Source organism: Citrus clementina, unplaced genomic scaffold (assembly GCF_000493195.1).
Source record: "Citrus clementina cultivar Clemenules unplaced genomic scaffold, Citrus_clementina_v1.0 scaffold_1, whole genome shotgun sequence".
NCBI lineage: Eukaryota > Viridiplantae > Streptophyta > Magnoliopsida > Sapindales > Rutaceae > Citrus > Citrus x clementina.
In genome coordinates, this window is record NW_006263303.1 from 2,933,866 (window position 1) to 2,955,221 (window position 21,356).

The following is a 21,356-nucleotide window of genomic DNA, read 5'->3' on the forward strand; positions in this document are numbered from 1 at the left end:
ATTTTCTGCTTTAATAATGATGTAAGCCATGCAACCGGCCGTTAACATTGTTTGGTTTGAAGTCGGTGAGCAAAATCTTGGTCTCTCAAAATTCACAACACGGCACCGTTTTCTGTAACTTTTAGTCTTTTACTGTCTTCGTCTCAAAATTGACGCTCACAGAACACCGTAAAAGATAAAATTATAACTAAGCCAACGGTATCGAGAGAAGTACGCCTCAGTACGGCACCGTTCTGTGAGACGTGGCATCTCCTCGTTGGTCTTTCATAATCAATCTCACCTTACGAATAATCTAATTGTAAAGTAAAACAAACTAATTAAAGTCATCAACAAACAGTTAATTAGAATCCATATCATTATTTGATTTATTTTAAATACAATTCAAATAAAAAAATTTAAAAACAAAAAGAGATTGAAAGGGAGAGAGAGTGGGAGTTTTAGAGAGAGAAAGTGGGAGAAAAAGAGAGATAATATCAATACTGTTCGATTTAATTGATCGAGAAAGAGATAAATCTTTTCGTTACCGGAATATCCGGTGGCATAACGGTAATTAGTTGCGATCTCGGAGCCGGAATCGGAGTGATCTTCTTGGAGAGGTGTTTGATTTGATTCGTTTGTTTGGTTGGGAGAGAGTGAGAGAGCAGAGATGGTGAATTCAATGGTGGATAGAGCCACGAGCGACATGTTGATCGGCCCTGATTGGGCCATGAACATCGAGATCTGTGACATGCTCAATCACGACCCTGGGTACGTCGTCGTTTTAGCTTCTTCTAGTCGTGTTGCATCGCAAATTTACATAATAATAGTATTATTATTTATTTTTGTACATTTGCTGCTTTTGATGGATTTGGTGAATTTAATTGCACAATTTGTATTTTCTTTTTGATAATTGGACAAGTCTGCAGCGCGCTATTGTGAATTATTACTATTGTTTAGCAGAAAATGAAAGTCGAAAATTAGGAAATAAGTGCAATAGAGAATCCTTTGTTCACTGTTTGATAATTTTTTATTCAATTTAAAATCTGTGAGACTTTTGGCGTTTGTAAGTTTGATTGATAAGTAATCAGTTGAATATTATGAATTTGAGGAATTATCAGGAGATTGAATGGTAGTGAACTAATAAGGATTATGGGCTCGATTGTAACTCATTGTGCTTATTGAAAGTTTTGCGGATGGATTGTTGATATTGAAGTTTTGATGATTATAAGTTTTTGCTTCATTGTGAATATTTGGGTATTGGAAGTCCGTACTTACACTTCCTTAATATGTTTTGCTTTTGCGGATGAATACTGATCTATTTTTTGAAACCTAAACTTGGTGTCCGTGTTTTTATTATGGTTTATCAGGCAAGCAAAGGATGTTGTTAAAGGTATTAAAAAGCGTATTGGAAGTAGGAATTCAAAAGTTCAACTTCTTGCTTTAACAGTAAGCACTCTGGGACTGGCTGATGCTTATATTGGTTTTTTTTTTCCCCTTCCTTGTAGGGTTCACTGTTGATTTTAAGGTCAAATTTTAAATTTTTCCTTTTCCTCCATGGACATTGCAATAGATCATTTATTTTCTTTTATTTAAAGGCTACAGTTTCCTTTTTCTTTTTCTTTTTTTCTTTCCTTTTGGGCCATGGGCATCCAGTCATCAACTACTTGTTAATTGATGGAAGTTGACTTGTGTGGATGTAGTAACTACCAAGCAATGGTTATCGTTGTTTGTTCTGAGATTATTTCATCAGTTTCATCTTATTATTAGCCTGTTGTTTGCTTACTGGACTTTGAGTGTTGTGTTGGCTCAATGAGTAGAAATTCTTTTAGGTTAGGATCAGATCAATATTTGAAGTTCAGAGCGTCATGAGATGTTTAATATGTTTGAAAGACACAGATTGCCGATAGTAACATTTTAAGATTAAATTTGCTTAGTTTTAAATGATTTGTGCCACGGTTTGATGGGAGCACAAGGCAGGCTTTTTTTCAAATCTGATGATTCTGTTGTGTCTTATTCAAAATATACTTCATGGAAGGATTTATTAAATCTGCTGAACCATATTTGAAATCTAATGTTTCCCTTCAGCTACAGAATGACAAATGAAAATCGTATCTACATTTCATTATGAACAACTTTGTTGCACAGACAACTAAATTTACTTAAATTTTGGTCTGGTGGCTGCATTTTAGCTGTTGGAGACAATTATAAAGAATTGTGGGGATATTGTCCATATGCATGTTGCAGAGAAAAATGTTCTTCATGAGATGGTGAAAATAGCCAGGAAAAAGGTGAGAATGTTTGTAGAGCATTCTTTTTGTCTATCTATATTGTACGGATGAAACTTGTTCATAGTATTTTTTATGCTCAATTGTAGCCCGACACTCACGTCAAAGAGAAGATATTAATTCTAATAGATACTTGGCAAGAAGCTTTCGGAGGACCTAGGGCAAGATATCCACAGTACTATGCGGCATACCAAGAGTTATTGGTATGTATATTGAGGAAGTTAGTTGTTTTTTATTTTTAGTTTTCTTATCTATAAGAGAAAAATTATATTCGATGAGGCATGCTGACACTCTGGGAGTTCATTTCTTCTGGCACAATCAAGATAGCATGACTTTGCCCTTTATTTATGACACACTGGTTCTTTTCTTTTAAGTGGTGCTGATGACTATCTCTATATCTGGCCTTGCTAATGGCCTTTGACCTAATGGCATCTCCCTCACCAAAGTGTGGTGGAGGATGAGGTTGTGGTCTGATGCGTGTTAATTGCCAAGCTAAATCAATAGAGAGGAGCTATATATGACCCTTTTCCTTTTCTTTTGTGCTCTCTGAACTAAGTCACTTGTTTCTTTCAGCGCGCTGGGGCAGTGTTCCCTCAGAGGTCTGAGAGGTCTGCGCCTGTTTTCACACCACCTCAAACACATCCCTTGACTTCTTATCCTCAAAATTTTCGAAATCCTGAGCATCAGCAAGAGGCAGCTGAAGCTTCTGCAGAGTCTGAGTTCCCAACCTTGAGGTATTTCTGTGGCCCCTTTTTCTTGTTTTTATCTGGAGCTTACATGTCTATATATCCTCTGCAATTAAATTTTATTTTCCAGTTTCTTGCGATTATATACTATCTTTTCATAGACCCTCTTTCTCGTCTTTGAGTGGAATGTATGCTACCGTTACATGTCATTTTCAGTACAGCACATTCTATCATGGTATAACATCTTGTAGGTGACATGACGGAATGGATGTGATATCTTTTCTATCTGATTGCTTTGCTGTAGTTCATCCTCTGCTGATGGCTTGTATATACTACAGATTATTGTAGTTGTGAAAACTAGAACAAGTATATCTATGTGTTTTGTTTTAATGTTGATGGTTTACGTTCTTCTGCTAACTTTTCCTACTCGTTTCTATGCTTTAGTTGGGGATGAAGCATTTCTTATTTTGATAAGAGTTTGTTTTTCTAGCTTGACAGAAATTCAGAATGCACGTGGTATTATGGATGTCCTTGCAGAAATGCTGAATGCATTAGATCCAAACAACAAAGAGGTACAATTTAATATGTTGCCAACTGAATTGCACTGTGCTACTAAATCTCTGTTTGGGTTGGGTTGGGTTGTTAATTGGTGGATAATGCTCAAACATAATAACCTGGGATTTGTTCTTTCATATCTACATACAAGTTTTAAACTGCTTACAATCACTATGCCTACTGGTAAAACTTCTACCCTCTTTCAATTATTTACTCCACCATATTTTTTACATCAAGTTTTACTTTTGAGAGTTGTATGCTGTAAGACCTTTGTTGCAACTTTCAGGGCCTTAGGCAGGAGGTTATTGTTGATTTGGTTGATCAGTGCCGGACATACAAGCAAAGAGTAGTGCACCTTGTTAATTCAACTGCGTAAGTCATTCTTTTCCTTGCTTTGGTTGTATTACGGTGGATCTCATTTTCTCTCTTTGTGCTATTATTTGCTTTAGTGTTATGGTGCCATTGTCCTTGAGGATAACATTCTCCCTTCATGCTATTTTATTTGCTTTAGTATGGTGATACTACTGCCCTGGAGTATCAGGATCATGTAGGCATTACAGTTGGATTGGCTGCCAACATAGGCATCTTCCTTGGAAGATATGCTTTTCAAGAAAGCTTAATAAATTAAAATCTTCAGGAATTCTCTCAAACAAAAATCGAAACGTATTGACTTTTGAAATCAGTGGATGATGTTTTTGCTCTTACGGATGTTTGGATTGATCCTAGACAGTTTCTATAGGTTTATTGAGGTTTTATTTGGATCTCTCTCTGTATGGGCATGGCACTCACAGTCTTTGTTTGGTTTCACTATGTTTACTCAGAATATTTATCCAATCTCCTTTTATGATATTGGTGTTAATTATTTCTGTTGCTGTAGTTAGTTACATATAATGTTTGAAGAGATTAGATCAGTTATAGGGAAACTTTGCTGGTTGATTTCTACGGCTCTGAAATTCTATCTTGAGGGGAAACATTTGGTAGATGTTTCTTCATTCAACTTATCTGTGTAGTAATTATTATCTATTTCTTTGGGTCAAAACTAAAAAAAAAGAAAAAATCTACCTCTTGCAGGGATGAGTCACTGCTATGTCAAGGTTTACAATTGAATGACGACTTGCAGCGTCTACTAGCCAAGCATGAATCCTTTGCTTCAGGAAAATCTGCTCAAACTGCTCAAACTGATAAGCCCAAGACTGAATCTAAATCTAGCGAGGCACTTGTAGCTGTTGATGGTCCTCTGGTTGATACTGGAGATGCTACTAAGCAGCCAGATGGGAGGTAATTAGATTGATTTTAATACACTATATATTTACTAAATTTATTGATATTTTCTGTTGCTACTGGTGTTCATTTACTGAAAATTATTATCCACGTTTACCTCCAACATTTGACCATTTTGTATTATTACATTAAAAATTTGGGGTTGTGCCTCTCCTGTTTTAGGGTTAATAATTTCTTGGTATCTTATTGATATTCTATTGGAAAAATGTTTCAATTGGATTTCTGTACTTTTGGCTCAAGTCAGTATGTTATTACACTTTTTAAAACTTGATTATATAAGGATTTCCAAGTTCATTCCAGTCATCTCTGAAATTTTTCTAAAGTTCCACCGTTAAAATTACGGAAAAGAAATCTCACATTTTATGATTCTGTAAGTTAAACATTTTGGAGTACTTGAGGTAGCATTGGGTCATTTTCAGAATGTTTAATGATGTCCTTGAATTTTAGTTTAGAGTCCAAATTTGTTTGATTGTCCATGGCTAAAGATTAAAGCTAAAGTTCAAGTTTTTAATAAAATTTAAAACCTTCATTAGACAGCAGCTTGTTTTTGAGCTTTAAGAAGCAGGATGCTTTTGCAGGACGACCTCAAATGGTGGTGCTGGGGCTCAACCTCTGAATCAGTTACTTCTTCCTGCACCTGCTGCAGCTAATGGTTCATCTCCTCCAGCGGCAGTCAATCCTAAAATAGACCTGCTGAGTGGTGATGACTATAGCTCACCAAAGGAAGATACTTCACTGGCTCTGGTTCCTGTGGGAGTACCACAACCGAACACTCCTGTATCTTCTCAGCAGAATGCCCTTGTTCTCTTTGATATGTTTTCTGATGCCACAAATGCTCCAAATTCAATCAACACACAACCTGCTAATATGGCTGGCCAACCAAATTCTTTGGCTCCACAATTCCATCAGCAGCAGAATTTTCAAACTCCAGAAGCTGGACTTTACCAAAATGGAACTGCCCCGAACATGGGATCACCTCGGTATGAGCAGTCAATATATGCACAAGGCTCTGGTCCTGCCTGGAATGGTCAGCTTGCCCTGCCACAACCAACCTCACCAGCCTATGGTGCGCTTCCACTTCTTAGGAGGCATTTTTGTACATAGAAATTTAGCAGTTGGCACAGGTTCTTTGAGTTGAATATAATAGATATAGATATAATCATGGTATACTTGATAACTCTGACCTTTTTTCATTCACGGAGATGATGGGGAACTATTTTCTCAATCAAACTGACCTAAAGCGAATCACCTTCTTTTCAACATGTATTCATTCAGGAAATAGTGACCAGTTTAGCATCAGTTTCTTATTTGTTTTCTTTTCCCTGCTCTGGTAATGTTGTAACCAAGTTGAAGTAGAGAGCTTACATTCAGGACCTTTAAACTTATTACTAGTGATTTTTTCTTTTTTTTCCATGAAGCTTACTGTGTGATATGGTGAAAAGGTATGCAAAGCGGTGGGTCACTACCTCCACCTCCTTGGGAAGCCCAAGCAGCAGACTCTAGCCCTGTAGCTGGTGCTCAATATCCTCAACAAATGCAAGTTACTCAGGTTTCTGTCACACATATGCAGCCGGTGCAGAGTGGTGCATATCCTCAAGTGCCTCAATCTGTTAATGGACAGGTAGTTGGTATGTATATTCAGCCTATCACAAGCAATCATTTGTCACCGATGAATAATCAGCTGGGTCAGAGCAATCAGTTGGTAGGCATGCATCCTCAGCAAATTCAGGGAGGGCAGTATGTAGGCATGCTTCCACATCACATGCAAGCTGGCCAAATGGCCCTGTATCATCAGCAAATGTATGCCAACCAAATGGCAGGATATGGCTATGGTCAGCAACCAAGGCCTCAGTATATCGAGCAGCAAATGTATGGGCTATCTCTTAGGGATGATAGCGGCTTGAGAAATTCTTCATATCAGGTTTCCACTTCCTCTTATGGTACACCAATGAAGGCTTCGAAACCAGAGGATAAGCTGTTTGGAGACCTTGTTGACTTGGCGAAAATAAAGCCGACAAAATCCACATCCACTCCCGGGAGAGCTGGTAGCATGTGAAACCTGGACTGGTTTAGAATTTTTTTTTTTAAGTTTATTTTTCTTTGCTAACTCACTACCGTCTTTTAAATTCTTTCTTTCTTCGTAATATTCAATATATATATATATTCTTCTATTTTGGTCATTTTGGCTCCATATTTGTGTTGCTTGCCTTGGCATTGGATTCTCTTGTACATTGCTAGTAGAGAAAATGGAAAAGATTGACAATCTACTTGGAAGCCGTATTCAGTGTTCCTCTATGGAGAATTGATTTTTCATAATTCATAAATACGGTGACTGGTTTATTTTCAATATTTTAGCCCCCAATTTGGACACTTTACTGCTGCCATTTAGTTTGAAGTACTCATCTGTGTAGTTCTGCTATTTGTCGTTGGCTTATATCTGTAATAAGGTTGGTTGTGGAATTCTTATGCTAATTTTGAAGAGTAGTTGGTTCTGTCAGTTGTTTGGCCAATACTTGTACATGATCTTGCCTTGTGCTAGCTTTTGTAAGGAGGACACCATGGGATAATGTACTCAGTTCCGGGGAAAGATTCTCTACTGCCGACAGTCGGCATCTGTATTGTTTGTAAACTATACCGTATTGTTCTTTTGCATAAAACTATGGTTCGGTTTATCGTTTGACCATCCATGTTGAATCAAGTTAGTATATTTGATCAGTTTTCAGTCTTTAACTGGCAATAGAATTGTAGCTTATTCTTTATCATAGTAAAATAAGGTAACCTTATTACGTAAATTTGATTGTTCTTCAACTGAGGCTATTGCATTCATAGGTTGAGCTTACCGTTACGATACATCATTGGAATCATTCACAATTGCTTATCTATTATTAGTATGGTACTTTCAAGTTCATTCAAACAAGCTACGCGGCTAACAGATTGAAAGTATACCTAAGAAGGATCTTCCTCCAAAAATGTTCCACTGGAATACCTCTCAACTAGAAAACTGATTTAGCTCAATCTGAAAAGTTAAATCCGTAGTTATTACGGAATAAATCCGTGACAAGGGACAAAGCAAAGGTAACACCTTAACAAACCTATCCTTTTATCAAATTTAAGCGGAAAAACAAGATTAAAATTCTGCTGAAGGCAACAAAGCATGTCTGTCATAAAGGCATCGAGATTCCTGCAACATAAGCCAAGATGAAAAATACAAATAAGAATGCTGGTGATGACGATAATTAAAAAATTTCAAAATATCAGATTATCACCGCACCATATCAACCATCTCAATAAAAGGAAAGATGGAAGTGTCAATTGGTTCTGTTGTCATGTTGTGTATGTATTAGATATCAGACAATTTTCTTACAAGTCACCAGACTAAGTGCCTATTTGGTATACCTTATATAATAGTCATAAATACTTATTTAATTTCATAAGTTCTTATCATAATTTATTTATTTTTTATTAGAACTTTTGAAACTTAAATAAATTATTTTGCTTCTATTAATAAATGCTCAAAATTTAAATTTTTAGGAGTAGAAATTAATTTTTTTAAAATATTAAAATATCTTCTATTTATTTAACAATCTTATTTTATTTTTTTATAATATAACTCTAAAAAAATTACCTATTAAAATATTTTATAAATTTTTAATAAAAGCATTCGTCAACAACCAAACAACTAGACATTTTCTAATAAAAGCTCTATTTAAAAAAAATTTACTAATAAAACCTTTACCCAAATAAACAAAATGCCTACACAGATCAAACAAATGCACATGCGTGTTTTTGCGTATGAGAGATGATCGAGTGTGAGAGAGAGACCTTGAGGTACCAAACCCCAGCTCTGAGAATCAGTGGAAATTAGCGATTGCAAGCGAGCGGAAGCAATTGCACTATGTGATGGCAACATCGATATCAAGCAGCTCAATTCCACTGGTAATCTACTGCCAAAACATTGAATCAAAGGGAAACAAAAATCGCAAATCAAACTTCAGTAAATGTTGCATTTGCTAAATGAAACAACTAAAACATCAGAACAGAACAGAAATCTTTGAAGTAACTCAACTTACCAAACAGAACGTGTACAAATATAATAAAAAAAAATCATTTTTTCCCTTGAATTTTCTCAGAAACCAAAAATGGGTCATTTAGGTTCTCGAAAAAGTTATTATATTTGATCAAAGATCTGACCTTGAAACGCGCTTGACGGAGGAGGAGGAGACCTGAGGCAGGGAGCTGGATTTCAATGGAGAAATAGTGGGTATCGTTGATTTGTTGGCTCTAAGCTTGAGAGAGAGAGAAGGCAAGCGAGTTGATGATGATAATCTTGAGAGAATCGATGAACCGGCCATTGTTGAAGAGAACTCTTATCCGGGTTTTGAACGATCACTAGGGTTTTTATTACGTTGTATAATTTATCAGAACAAAGCGGAAGACATCGTAAGTTGCGCGTGGTGTGCAAACTTAGGGAGGACAATACATGGGTCGGATGAATCTAGTCCAAAATTGGGTTGGGCAAAAATTAATTGAATTTAATTAAATAAAGTTGTTTAACTTAAATTAATTCAACACTTTGAGTTGATTGGTTAGATAAAAATTAAAAAATTTTAAATTTTAAATGTCTACAAAAAAGATTAAAAAATTATTTAAAAATTAAATGTATAAAAAAATTAAAAATTTTCAAATAAGAATAAGATAAATTAATTATTTATTTATGACTTTAATTGTTGTCTACTGTACCTAATAATCCATTACTAAACAAAACAAAACAAAAATTAAAACTTTTGTATAAAAATTATATGACATAATAGTGGAAGTTCAAGTTTGATTTCTAAATTGTGAATTAAGAAAATTCAATCAATGTCAAATTTAATAAAGCGAAATTGAAAGGTATCTCATTTATAAAATAATAAAAAATCATATTAACAGTTTATATTAACTTTGTTATGATTTTTAATGTTTTTAGATTAGGTTAACTCATATAGGTTTATTAATATTAACTCAATCAAATTGAACTCAATTATTAATTGAGTTGAAAAAAATTGATCCATTCAATCTATCTGATTTTAATTGGATTCATTGAATTGTTTGATTCTGACGTTACGCTTATTGGATCTTTGTAAAGAAACAAAAGGGAAAGAATATGAAATGAAAATCTTTACGTCGCCGCTTTTGAGAAATTTCATTTGAGTACTTGTAGTTTTAACTTTTCGCATTTAAGGGTATCGTTTGGATTATATTTCAAGCGAGTCCACATTTTTTAATCTACAACGCAGAGATGAACCTTGCTTCCAACTAACGACATCTAGCTGTTTGTCACCGTTGATCTTGAGATCGACGGCTCAGTGGACACTGATTTTTCAAAAGGTCAAAAGGAATCGTCGAACAAACTCAAAATTCCCTCATTGAGCATCAACTCCTTTGTCAAAATCAGAGACAAGCAAAGCGATTCCCTCTCTCGAGTTTCGACTCAGATAACTTCAACAGGTGGACATTCTTTACCTTTTATCGGCTTTTATTTTGGTTATTTAATTATTATTTTCTTGACGATCTTGTGATATTATTTCCTGATTTGGTTTTTGCGATATTGAATAACCTGTTTGTTTGCCAAGAAAATGTAAGGTAAAAGGAATATGTGCGAATTTATTTTTTAAAATTTCCTCCTTTTTTTTTAATCAGTTTCTCGGATTCTAATTTTTGTCAGGTGAAGAGCTTGTATTTATATCTTTTATTTTCGTGTGTAGATTTATCAAATTATTGTTTGTTCTCAAAACGTTATGCATCAGTACAGAAACAAAGTCCTTTGTGTCTTGCAAGAGTGGAAAAGTTTAAGATTAGGAAATTTGATGGATTATAATTGCATAATTGGCATTTTTGGTAATTCTCGTGTATGAGAAGATTCTTTTGACGTCGTTGGTTTGAAATGCAGTATTGTGAAGTAAGAGCTAATACTATTTATATGTATTTTAACATTTTTTTTTTAGGGGAAACTGCAGTCCTTGGATCAAAGCTTGATATTTGCATTGAAGTAGATTGAGATACAAAAGCAGTATCCAAAATGCAGGTTAGCTACTATCGACAGGATTATTTTTTCTTTGATGACAGTTTCTGCTTATATGGTTCTTTTTGTATGTTCTTCGCATCGTTTTGGCGATGGAACTAGGAAATCAAGGGTAACTTGTATTTTATGATTAGTATCCATGATACAAATAATGTTAGAAGGTTTCAAATGATATCACTTGTCCTAAACATGGCACCAGGTGGGTGGAATAGAGGAATAGAAATTCATGTAGCTGGTCTCAACTAGTTTGAAAATGAGGCCTAGTTGAGTTTCATTGATTGTTTTACATTGTTCATGTAAACCTTTACCATTGGCTGCTCTCTGTTTGCAGGCATCTAGGGCAAGGTTATTCAAGGAGTACAAAGAAGTGCAGCGAGAGAAATCAGCTGACCCAGACATTCAATTAGTTTGTGATGATTCCAACATATTTAAATGGACTGCTCTTATTAAGGTGGGTGCAGTTTTGATGGACAAAAATGGGGCATTGTGTTGTTGCTTGACTTTGTCTAATCCTTCTTTCCCCTTTCTTGCTTTTTTCCCTGTGTAGGGACCATCAGAGACTCCTTATGAGGGTGGGGTATTCCAGCTTGCTTTTGCTGTTCCTGAGCAATATCCTCTGCAACCTCCACAAGTGCGGTTTTTAACAAAAATATTCCATCCAAATGTGCATTTTAAGGTGTGAGTCCCTTTTTATGATACCATAACACTTTGATCTGCTGTTTGACAAAATTAAGGAAGAGAAATTGCTACTAGTGTCAAAAAATTTAGTGATTTTGCCTCTATGATGTTTTCAAAATCGATTTGGAACTTTAATATTTTTGGTTTGGTTACTTTCTCAACTTAGATAACCTTAATATGATTTATCAAAAATGTAAATTCACAATGAAGAACAGTGTTCTTTGAACCATTGCACTGTAATGTTCTGATATTGTTGTTCACTTGATTAAATTTCTGTGTCATCAACTAGAGAGCTGTATAATTTAGTTGCCAATATTCATATGATTAGTTGAGACTAGAGAGAAGATTTGAGACATTTATGAGAATATTGAACAGCAATTGAGTGGGGAAATGGAAATTGAAAAGATTGGAAGAAATTAAAAAGTTGCAATATGTGAATGAGAAGGACGTGCAACATTATGAAATGAAACTAATCATCATACATAAAAATATTCGAAATCCTTTAATAATTGGGGGTGAAAACATATTGAGGGGTGGTCCAGGGATTAGAGGTTAGAATGTGCTAAATCCTCAATTTGAAGAAACGTTCGGTCCTATCTACAGTATGAAGTTATGAACGATTGGTAAATTAAACAACCTACCTTTACTCTGGAAGGTGGTTACTGGTTAATTAAGTGTTAGCTTTGTTATTTCTCTTACAGACAGGAGAGATATGCCTTGACATATTGAAGAATGCATGGAGCCCAGCTTGGACGCTTCAGTCTGTTTGTAGGGCTATAATCGCTTTGATGGCGCATCCAGAACCTGATAGTCCACTAAATTGTGATTCAGGTATGTGGACACTATTTTGGTATCGGCTCGTTGAATTCATTTCACGTTATTATCCCAGTGTGATCATGGGTATTAAAAGTTAAAACTGTCTTCAATCCACAAAGGCTGCTAAAGTTCCTTGTGACATGAAAGAAAATTTCAGTTGTGGCCTTTTTGCAAGACGGATATGGAAACTGAATTCAAAATGAGGTGTCTTTGAAGTCTGCCATATTAGTCAACGAAGTTGGGAATTTAATACTTCTTATTTTCTGATGTAAAATCAACTGAGTCCGAAGTTGCTTTCATATCGATGATACTTATTTTTATTGGGATTCTCCTCTTGTGAACAGGCAACCTTTTACGCTCAGGTGATATAAGAGGATTTCAATCCATGGCAAGGATGTACACTAGACTTGCGGCAATGCCAAAGAAGGGGTGATTGACGAAGCCCTATTCAGTGTTATAAATTATGAGAGCGTGATGTTATATAATTGTGACTGAACAACTATGGTTCTGTGGCTACATCCAGAGATTTTTTCTTTTTTTTTTCAAAAGCTTTTTGAACCCTAATTTTCTATTTTCATTGCGTAAAACTGGAATGCAGAAATTGTCTTCAATATGGTCGACCGTGCCAAGCACTATAATGGGACTTCTGCTGGGTTATTGTGTAAAAATTATAACATTTGGTCCTGTACAATTCATCATGTGAAAATGAAACGTTAGGTTATTATTTAATTCATGACAGTAATAATTACACCTTAAGTATGTATGATACATCGAATGGGATGTAAATTTTGGATTCATGACGGTAATAATTACATCTTAAATGTGTATGATACATCACATGGGATATAAATTTCGGACACCAAATTTTGCAAACATGACATTATTTTTATTATTTTTATTTTCGAGAACATCCGCCATAAGGGTTTAAATTAAATACCACAAGCAAAGCATATTTCGCAATTCTAGTACGATATGCTGATCGTAATTATATGAGATGTTATTATTATCTTAATCAATGAAACAAAAGACAATAACAAATTCAAACGTCTTAAGATTTGAAACGACGATAGGTGAAACAAACAAGTTGGTTGACGATATAAAGGGCCACCGTGCAATGCGATGCAAAGAGACTTTTTTCTTGTGTTGGCTGGCTAACAAGTAACAACTCGTTCATGATCTGCATCTGCTGGTACTGGCTAGCATGGAAAGAGCGAGTTGATTATCATTGCCCAATTCTTCACCTTTAAGCCAGTTTTTCCTTTGTACAAAAGTTTGTGACTATATCATTACTCATCTACCTTACTTAAAACGTTAGGAGAATTGGGATATTGTTCATAAAGCTTGTGATGATAACCTTGGCAACAGCATTGGAAAGCTACACATACAAAACCAGCCAGCTACGTAGATGCTTTCACCACATTCAAGTATACGAGACTGATATAAATGAAAAATAAATGGTTTCTGATATTGTTTCTAACGGATTTGTAGTGGAATACTTCTTATCATTTGGTGGTCGTGGACACTTTTTATGTGTAATATGGTGTGTAAAATTATTCTTTCTACTTTGACCCTCCCAGTTGCACACGTTAGGGTTTCTTTTCCGTCTTTTGGTCTTTGATTTGATTTGATTTGATCATAAAGTCTGCTCTTTCTTCCATTCTAAACATCTTATGTGTTTTTCTTGGTTTGTATTTTAATTTGCTCTATCTCTTCCTCAAAGTCAGAGGCTGTAATTATTTTTTATTTGGCGATCTTATGTATACGTGTGTGTGTGTGTGTAGCCTGCAAACATCAATTCTTTTGAAAAGAAGGTAATTCTTCCATTAATCAAACAACACTGTGTAATACATTTTCCACTTCTTCTGGTATTGTTCCCGACCAGATAGCAAATGTATTTTCCTTGAGAGCAAATTTTGCCAAGGAATGGGCACAAGCATTACAGCATCTAAGGACATATTGAACTACAGCTTTTGAAACATCCTTTTCAGTTTTTGGATTTCTGAAATTATCCAAAATATTTCTGTTCTGCTGCCCTTTGTGTTGTTAATCAGCTCAGCTACATCTAAACAATCTGTCTCCATGATTAAGCTTGATACAACCACTTCTTTTGCCACCTTGAACCCCAACTCCACCGCTTCAGCTTCTGCAAAACTGACGTCTCTCTTGAGCTGAGTTTGCTTGACTCCAACTGCTACCACCTTCCCAGAAGCCAGAAGAGTCTTTAATTACTGCTCCTAGCCCTGCCAGTCCATCCTTTGTACTCACAGCTGCATCAACATTGACTTTTAGCACATTTCTAGGTGGCACCTGGTTTTCTGCTTTGTCCAGATGTGAAGTTCCAGCTTTTCTTGCCCTCTGATAAGCTTCCACAACAGATTCCGCCTTCTGCAAACATCAATTCTAGAAATAAACAAATGCAATGATATTTGTAAAGTTAATGTTTTGATTGTCTTCTCTAGTCTGTGTGTGCTATCCTTTTTCCTTTAGCCTAAATTTCTACCATTCTCCTTGTCGATAAATTACCCTAATTTTCTATTATTTCCAAAGCAAGCTACAAAGGAGCTGATTTTAAGCTCAAATCTCATAGAGCTTAAAACTAAAGTATAAGTGATCAAAATCCAAAGTCTTCTAGTAGAAAACCAAACAATTAGAGACGAGTTAGCGATTGTGCAGGTTACCTAGATATCAGATATTATTATAGGTGCGTTTGGAAGTAAGGTATTGTAACTTTTAGAGTAAGGTATTGTATCTTTTAAATTAAAGCTACTGTAAAATAAAAGTTATAGTTGTGTAGTGAAATTGAGAAAAAAAAAAAGTCGTTGAACTACCAAGGCCCAACTACAAGATATTATCAAACACCTGGACAGCTAAGCTTTAGTAATTCAGCTGCCACACATTACTCTCAAACGCACCCTAATTTCGATCATGTTCTAGCTAACTGGAACATGAATAGTCCGTCAAATAGTTTCCAGTGGAAAGATTTTGATGGATCAAACTGGAGCAAATCCTCCAAATGCTTTGGAAGTGTGTTTATTTTATGTGCCTCTTTGTGTGCATGAATGCTCTCATGTATTTCTTAATTTTTGCACTAATCATTTTTGTACCACGCATTTACCATTTCGACCTAGTTTTAATTTTATGTAGAAGACTGGCATCGTCACTCTCATTGACTCATTGTTCATGATATCTGCCTTTAATGACATAAAATTTTGCAGCTTGCTTTACAGTTACAATCTTGATTTGATTAACCGTGAAATCTTCTGCCTTGAACTTGCTTGTATTTTATTCCTTGTGCCCACTCGTTTGTAAAAAGTAACCTGTGAGCTTTCATATTAGCTTGACACGTGACACTTTTGTTCTCCCTATATTTACATGGCACATGGATTTTGACATGCGTGTTAGGATTTTTGGGCTAGTTACAAATTCTAGCCGACGCTTACTTTAGCCCGTACAATTACTTCATCGATAAAAAAATGATATTAAAAAAAAAAGGGTAATTTTTACTTTCCTCCCTTGAGTTTTGGGGTTTTTACACTTAGATGGTAAAAATTCGTTTATTAGTGAAAACCCCCCTACCGTCAGTTAATTTATGGTTGACTGTTAGTGGAAGTTAAAAACTCTAAAATGCCCCTGTTGGATTTGTACACATCTGAAACATTTGGCGCCAAGTTTATAACAACCATAATATTACTATTATACCCCTTAAATGGGTTATTTACAATTGAATTCAATAAATAAAAAGACAATTTTAACCCTAACAATAAATCATATAAACCAAAATACTACTTCAACATCATAATACACCACACTGCAATACCATAAAACAACATAAATAAATGATACATATATTAAAGAAAAAACTAAAATGTAATAAATACCAAATGCAAAGAATGTGACTATAATATCAATGTTCAAATCATCCTAAAACAAGTGAGAAGATAATCCATTAATTACATTACAACATTAAATAATATTCAAGGGTGTTTAGTATTGTTTCTCAAAGTTAGTTTTATATTTTCTACAAACAATCGTGAAACAAATGATTTCCGAAACAAATATTTTATAAATGACTAAGTGCATTTGGATAAGTTTTTTTTTTTCTCGTCTTTCTAAATAAAAGTTGAAAATGTCTTTAACAGTTAATGGACTTGTAATGTGGTTTGATAACATATGCTATTATAAGAGTATTACTACTTTAAAGTAAACAAATTTACTCTACAGTTCTACAAATCTCATCAAAATCATGTCAATTAACAAGAAATCAAGCACCCACTCGATATTTTCCACTTAGAGTAGTATCAAAACGCTCCAAATTAGGCCAAAAAAAAAAATTGTAAGAGACTAACCTTTTACCGACTTCAACAAAGCGATTTGGATTCCTGGAGCATCAGCGAAATTCAGAGCCATACATAATGTAGGTCTTGTGCTTCTTATTTACTTTACATAAGTAATGGATACTGCTCTACAACAAAAAATATTTTATTGCCTTCTAAACAGAGCTCTTAATCATGCTTGTTGAAACAGAAAAGGTCACAACCGTGCTTCACAAAAGAGAAAATACCACTTTGAATTGTTTTACAAATTTTGTTTTATAAATTAAGACACAATTTTTTAAACTGATTTGACAACTCACAGGCTCATGTCAACCAAAAAGTGTAAAACTTTTGCTTGTCAAATGAGATTACCAAAGTGCCCACAACCAACTAACAGAGAACTAACGTTTGCAATTCATAGGGGGGTTTTCACTAATAAACGGATATTCGCCATCTAAGTGCAAAAAACTCAAAACTCAAGGGAGGAAAGTAAAAATTACCCTTAAAAAAAACACACTAATTATATACATTAACAAAAAAAAAAAATTTATCACTCCCTTTCATTATTTTTCGTATTTCTAAACAAACAACTAAATATGTTATTATGTTTTCAATCTCAAATATTGTTTTTTTTTTAAACAATCAACAAAATAAATTCACCAAAAATTAGTCATTTTACTTCATTTATTACCTCCTTCGACTGCTACGCACGTGCAAGTATTAAAAGCTCCGCACACTTGCGAACCAAACCAGCCAAAATGAAGGTTGCAACTAAATACACGTGATCCAAAATTCCAAATCCAAATCACAAACAGAAGACAAAAAATTTATGTTTTCGTTCTCAAATATTGTTTTTTTTTAAAAAAACAATCCACAAAATAATATACAATATAGGAAACAGAAACAGATTTTATTGTATCGAGAATGAACGGGAAACGAAGGTTGAAGGAAGCTAAGTACATGAATGAACATGGATCCATGCACAATCTGAAAGCAGCAGGTCCAAATAACCCAAAAAAAAGGGTCAAATGCTGGATAAGCAAATTACTGCTTGAGGAGGAACTTGTCGAGCCAATCACTGGCTTCTTTAACCATAAAAGGCGTCATCTGGTGCCCGATTCCAGGTTCTGCTACCACCTGTGTACAGATGAAAGAATCATAAATTATGCAAACTAGCCATGAAACTGTAAGACATTATAGTACTTGTATCTACCAGATGACACATGTCCATACCTTAAAATTATCGGAACAATTGGCCTCTGCATAAGCCTTGCGCGCTCTGGCTTTGGGAATTTCCAGACCTGCAAGTGGACAGCGAGGATCTTCTGCACCTGGATTTTTGAAACCAAACAATATTGTGACCCAAGTGAACATTAAATTTAAAAGTCAGTATCAATCGAAAAAAACCAGAAGAAAGCTGCAGGATCATATTTAATGGAAATAACATAGCAGACTGCTGGTCTTAAGATGGGCTAAGGGCTGAATCAAGCAAGAAAGACAGGGAAAAGAAACTGAAAGATGAACTAGGCCTATCAACACATTTATAGGTACAGAGAACAATAACAATTTGCTTAAACTTGGAGATCTCCAATTGATATTGTTGGCCTTTACTCAAGACTTTATACAGCTAGGTGTAAGTACAAAAGTTTGAAAGTATCACTTAGAAAGATCAAAACAATTCTCTGTGATTTCTTAATGCTTTCTTAAGCATATTAATGTATTCTTGTTTCCATTAAATCTAAATCTGTAGTTTATAAAAAAATTATGCAAAAAACCAACAGATTCTGAAGCAGAAGAGCAATTATTTTCGTGATCGAAGTGAATAAAATGATTATACCGTTTATAATCAGCAGTGGACGAGGAGCAATAGCTGGGATTGTATAAGGTGAATCAAACTGGGAGGCTAGGCCAGGGGCAATTCTATCCCAGACCTGTTCACAATGATAAAACAATCAGAGATCCTACTTCGGATGCACACTGTAAAAGAAGAAAACTCGACCAAATGTTGGCTTCTGAAGCATGAAAACAAGATGGAAATATCAAATTCACGCAGCTACATCAGATTGCTAATGCTTGAGCCATAACTAGTCATATGAACATTATAATATGACAATAGCAGCATATGAAAAGAGGTCACAGAATGTGCATGAATATGTACAGGAACACGGTAACTGACCTTCTCTACGACTTCTTTATCAATTGTGCTTTTACCTAAATCAGTCCTTGCTTCTGAACCAAAAAACCAAGAGCATCAGACAAACAAATGGCAGAACATTTGAAAAGCTACATATGGAAAACTATCATATTCGAATAGTAATCAACTGCCGCCAAACATATGTATTGCATTATTTATACAACACTGATTTAAGATTACCTTCAAATACAGCCTTTATACTGCCAACTCGAGCTTGCCACTTATCATTCTCTATGGCCCATCGAAATCCCTACAGTTTATTACATTGAAGTTTAGTACATTATTCAAAAAAAATAAAAATTTTATACACTTTTGCTTATTAACCTTCACAAGTTTATAGACACACCTGAACGCCAATAATAGGAACAATCACCTTATAGCGAGTGTCAGCAGCAGCATACCACGCATGCATTCCTGCATTGGTTAATAACTACATAAATTCCACATGTTGCAGTATGGAGTTTAATTTTGCCACCTTTTAATATAACTCAACCAACCTCCAAGGGATTCGCCAGTAATGCCTATCCTGGTAGGATCTATGTCCTCCCTCTGGGTTAGATAATCTGCCAGTTTTATCAAGTCCCAGGCCTGCAAGATTCTAAAGCCTAAGTTGCTTAAGTTGCTTTCTCATAGACAAAGATATTCAGAACAATGAATAATAACGATATTATAAATTCTAGACCAATAGATCCAAAGCTTTAAGTAGGCAATTTTAGTAGCTATAAAAGAAACGCAAAACTCAAAGAAAAACCATTTATTACGACTACTAGACTCACCAAATTTCCTGTAAGTAGGTAATGTTTCAGAAACCACAAACCAGTACAGTCAACATAGATGATATGGCAAACAAAAAATCCAAAACTGGAATTACCGTATCAAATATGAATGGCATAGTATCACCATTTTTCCATGATGAAACAAGAGCCTGCATTTGAATGGCATAATGAGATTATGATAATGAAATTTAAATGAAAAAAAAAAAGAAGAAGTTTGGACTGATGCAAGTCTGACTGCTCTGATTCTCATATGACGCAACCACTAAGTAATGAACAAGTTTCATTTGGCCAAAAAGATTTAAAAATCCGTGCTTTTCCAGTTCAAAGATGAATTCATGGACAACATCTGCAGGAAATCAGTTCAGTGTAAAGGCAGAGCACACACATCTCGATAAGTGGTTTTGCTACTGGCGCGTTCACCATGGTAACGAGAATCAATGCCAATGGCTATGTATCCCCTCGAAGCATATGCCTGAAACACACAAAATAGACAAAGTCATACAAATAAATGTGTCTTACCTGCAATAGAAAGTCAAAGTAAACTCAGAAAACTACCTACCTCAAGCAATGGCCGCAACCACTCTTTGCACTTACGTGTACTATGCAGAAAAACAACAGCAGGCCTATTTTCGTTATCACTTTCTTTCATGCTTAAAATTAATAGCGGCAAGCGCCCTGCTCTCCAGCTATAAAAGAAATTGACAACACGCAATAGTTATCTTCGCAATAAAAAAAAAAAAAAAAAAACCATATAACATTAACACGTACAACCCCCATGCATTAATGCTCCGATAAATTCAAAAAATTGAGCGATTTTTTTAAAAGTCTCTAATTTCTGAGGTGAAATTCGGCATGCATATAATGAATTAAGATCTTGATACCTCGGTATATAAGTAAAGGTTTTCTTCTTTGAGCAATTTCTTAAAATTTTCAACATTGGCCTTCGGACAAGACTCCATAGCCTAGCAAATCATCAAAATTACAAAAATATTCAGAAATTTATAAATTATAATTATACTCAACAAGTTCTACCTCAAAACATCGATCACGATAATATTAATAACAAAATATAAGTTATAACCTCGCTGTTGGTTGGCGGCTTATCATCCTGATAAAGAGGATTTAACACAGGCTGCGCGTGTTCCACGGTCAACGGAACTGAGAATGCAAAACTACAATCAACTTTGCTTTAACAAAAGTAACACATCTACGAGCTGTTTGGCTGACGAGAACGAGTGCTTCTGAAGTGAAACGAAATTTGATAAACTAAACAAACATAGCACTCGAACGCTTTTCTTTTTCTTTTTCTTTTCTTTTTTTAAATAATTGATTTAGATTTTACCTTCTTCAGATCGTTTGCTTCGCAAGAAATTGAAAAATTCACATCGAATCTTCTCAGCGTCAATTGGAATACTCTCTGCTTTTTCCATTTGTTTTTGCGTAGTTGCGTCAGTGAACGCTTCGTTTTTAATTATTTGGATCGCGCACTCATTGTTGCCTTTTTTTGGCGGGTAGATTCGCGCGTGCGGAGCACGTGGGCAGCTTTTTAACGGTTGCACGTGCGTAGTCGATGGTGGGATGCATGTGGGACTGGGAGCAGTGCCGCTGTTTGGACTCGGAAGATAAGAATGGAGAAGCTTCATCATTCCCCTCGTATCTCTTTCTCTCAGATAAAGTTTCCTCAAAAAGAGTTTGTGAACATGAAGAGCTTTAATTTTTTTTTTCTTTTCTT

The 21,356-nt window shown here is 35.1% G+C and overlaps 4 protein-coding genes across 10 annotated transcripts; 2 read left to right on the forward strand and 2 right to left on the reverse strand.

Annotated features, from left to right (window-relative positions):
• The first annotated feature begins 392 nt into the window (after window positions 1-392).
• LOC18054907 (TOM1-like protein 9) lies at window positions 393-7,053 on the forward strand. Its single transcript, XM_006450582.2, has 10 exons — window positions 393-747; window positions 1,347-1,425; window positions 2,169-2,267; window positions 2,354-2,467; window positions 2,838-2,998; window positions 3,441-3,522; window positions 3,792-3,877; window positions 4,577-4,783; window positions 5,365-5,852; window positions 6,229-7,053. The coding sequence occupies exons 1-10, from the start codon at window positions 647-649 to the stop codon at window positions 6,840-6,842; spliced, it is 2,031 nt and encodes a 676-aa protein (XP_006450645.1). The 5' UTR covers window positions 393-646; the 3' UTR covers window positions 6,843-7,053.
• Window positions 7,054-7,671: 618 nt separating this feature from the next.
• Window positions 7,672-9,273, reverse strand: LOC18054908. Of its 4 annotated transcripts, none has more exons than XM_024178203.1 (3): window positions 8,978-9,273; window positions 8,544-8,730; window positions 7,672-7,967 (listed from the first exon to the last, which is right to left on the reverse strand). In XM_024178203.1, the coding sequence occupies exons 1-3, from the start codon at window positions 9,136-9,138 to the stop codon at window positions 7,914-7,916; spliced, it is 402 nt and encodes a 133-aa protein (XP_024033971.1). In that variant the 5' UTR covers window positions 9,139-9,273; the 3' UTR covers window positions 7,672-7,913. The 4 variants fall into 4 exon arrangements, with proteins under 4 accessions (XP_024033971.1, XP_024033972.1, XP_006450647.1 ...); XM_024178204.1 differs by having other exon boundaries at window positions 8,544-8,727; window positions 8,978-9,272; XM_006450584.2 differs by having other exon boundaries at window positions 8,609-8,730; window positions 8,978-9,269.
• Window positions 9,274-10,089: 816 nt separating this feature from the next.
• LOC18055321 (protein PEROXIN-4) lies at window positions 10,090-13,070 on the forward strand. Of its 2 annotated transcripts, none has more exons than XM_006450586.2 (6): window positions 10,090-10,273; window positions 10,771-10,850; window positions 11,179-11,298; window positions 11,395-11,523; window positions 12,227-12,356; window positions 12,686-13,070. In XM_006450586.2, exons 2-6 carry the CDS (start codon window positions 10,845-10,847, stop codon window positions 12,772-12,774), a joined length of 474 nt encoding a protein of 157 aa, XP_006450649.1. In that variant the 5' UTR covers window positions 10,090-10,273; window positions 10,771-10,844; the 3' UTR covers window positions 12,775-13,070. The 2 variants fall into 2 exon arrangements, with proteins under 2 accessions (XP_006450649.1, XP_006450648.1); XM_006450585.2 differs by having other exon boundaries at window positions 10,783-10,850.
• Window positions 13,071-17,483: 4,413 nt separating this feature from the next.
• On the reverse strand, window positions 17,484-21,086 carry LOC18055322 (putative hydrolase YtaP). Of its 3 annotated transcripts, none has more exons than XM_024177596.1 (13): window positions 20,967-21,086; window positions 20,706-20,782; window positions 20,506-20,586; window positions 20,184-20,311; window positions 20,010-20,096; window positions 19,720-19,773; window positions 19,346-19,436; window positions 19,222-19,262; window positions 19,029-19,098; window positions 18,831-18,883; window positions 18,492-18,585; window positions 17,888-17,985; window positions 17,484-17,791 (listed from the first exon to the last, which is right to left on the reverse strand). In XM_024177596.1, exons 4-13 carry the CDS (start codon window positions 20,271-20,273, stop codon window positions 17,699-17,701), a joined length of 771 nt encoding a protein of 256 aa, XP_024033364.1. In that variant the 5' UTR covers window positions 20,274-20,311; window positions 20,506-20,586; window positions 20,706-20,782; window positions 20,967-21,086; the 3' UTR covers window positions 17,484-17,698. The 3 variants fall into 3 exon arrangements, with proteins under 3 accessions (XP_024033364.1, XP_006450652.1, XP_024033365.1); XM_006450589.2 differs by having other exon boundaries at window positions 19,195-19,262; XM_024177597.1 differs by having other exon boundaries at window positions 19,195-19,262; window positions 20,184-20,302; window positions 20,496-20,586.
• Between the last annotated feature and the right edge of the window lie 270 nt (window positions 21,087-21,356).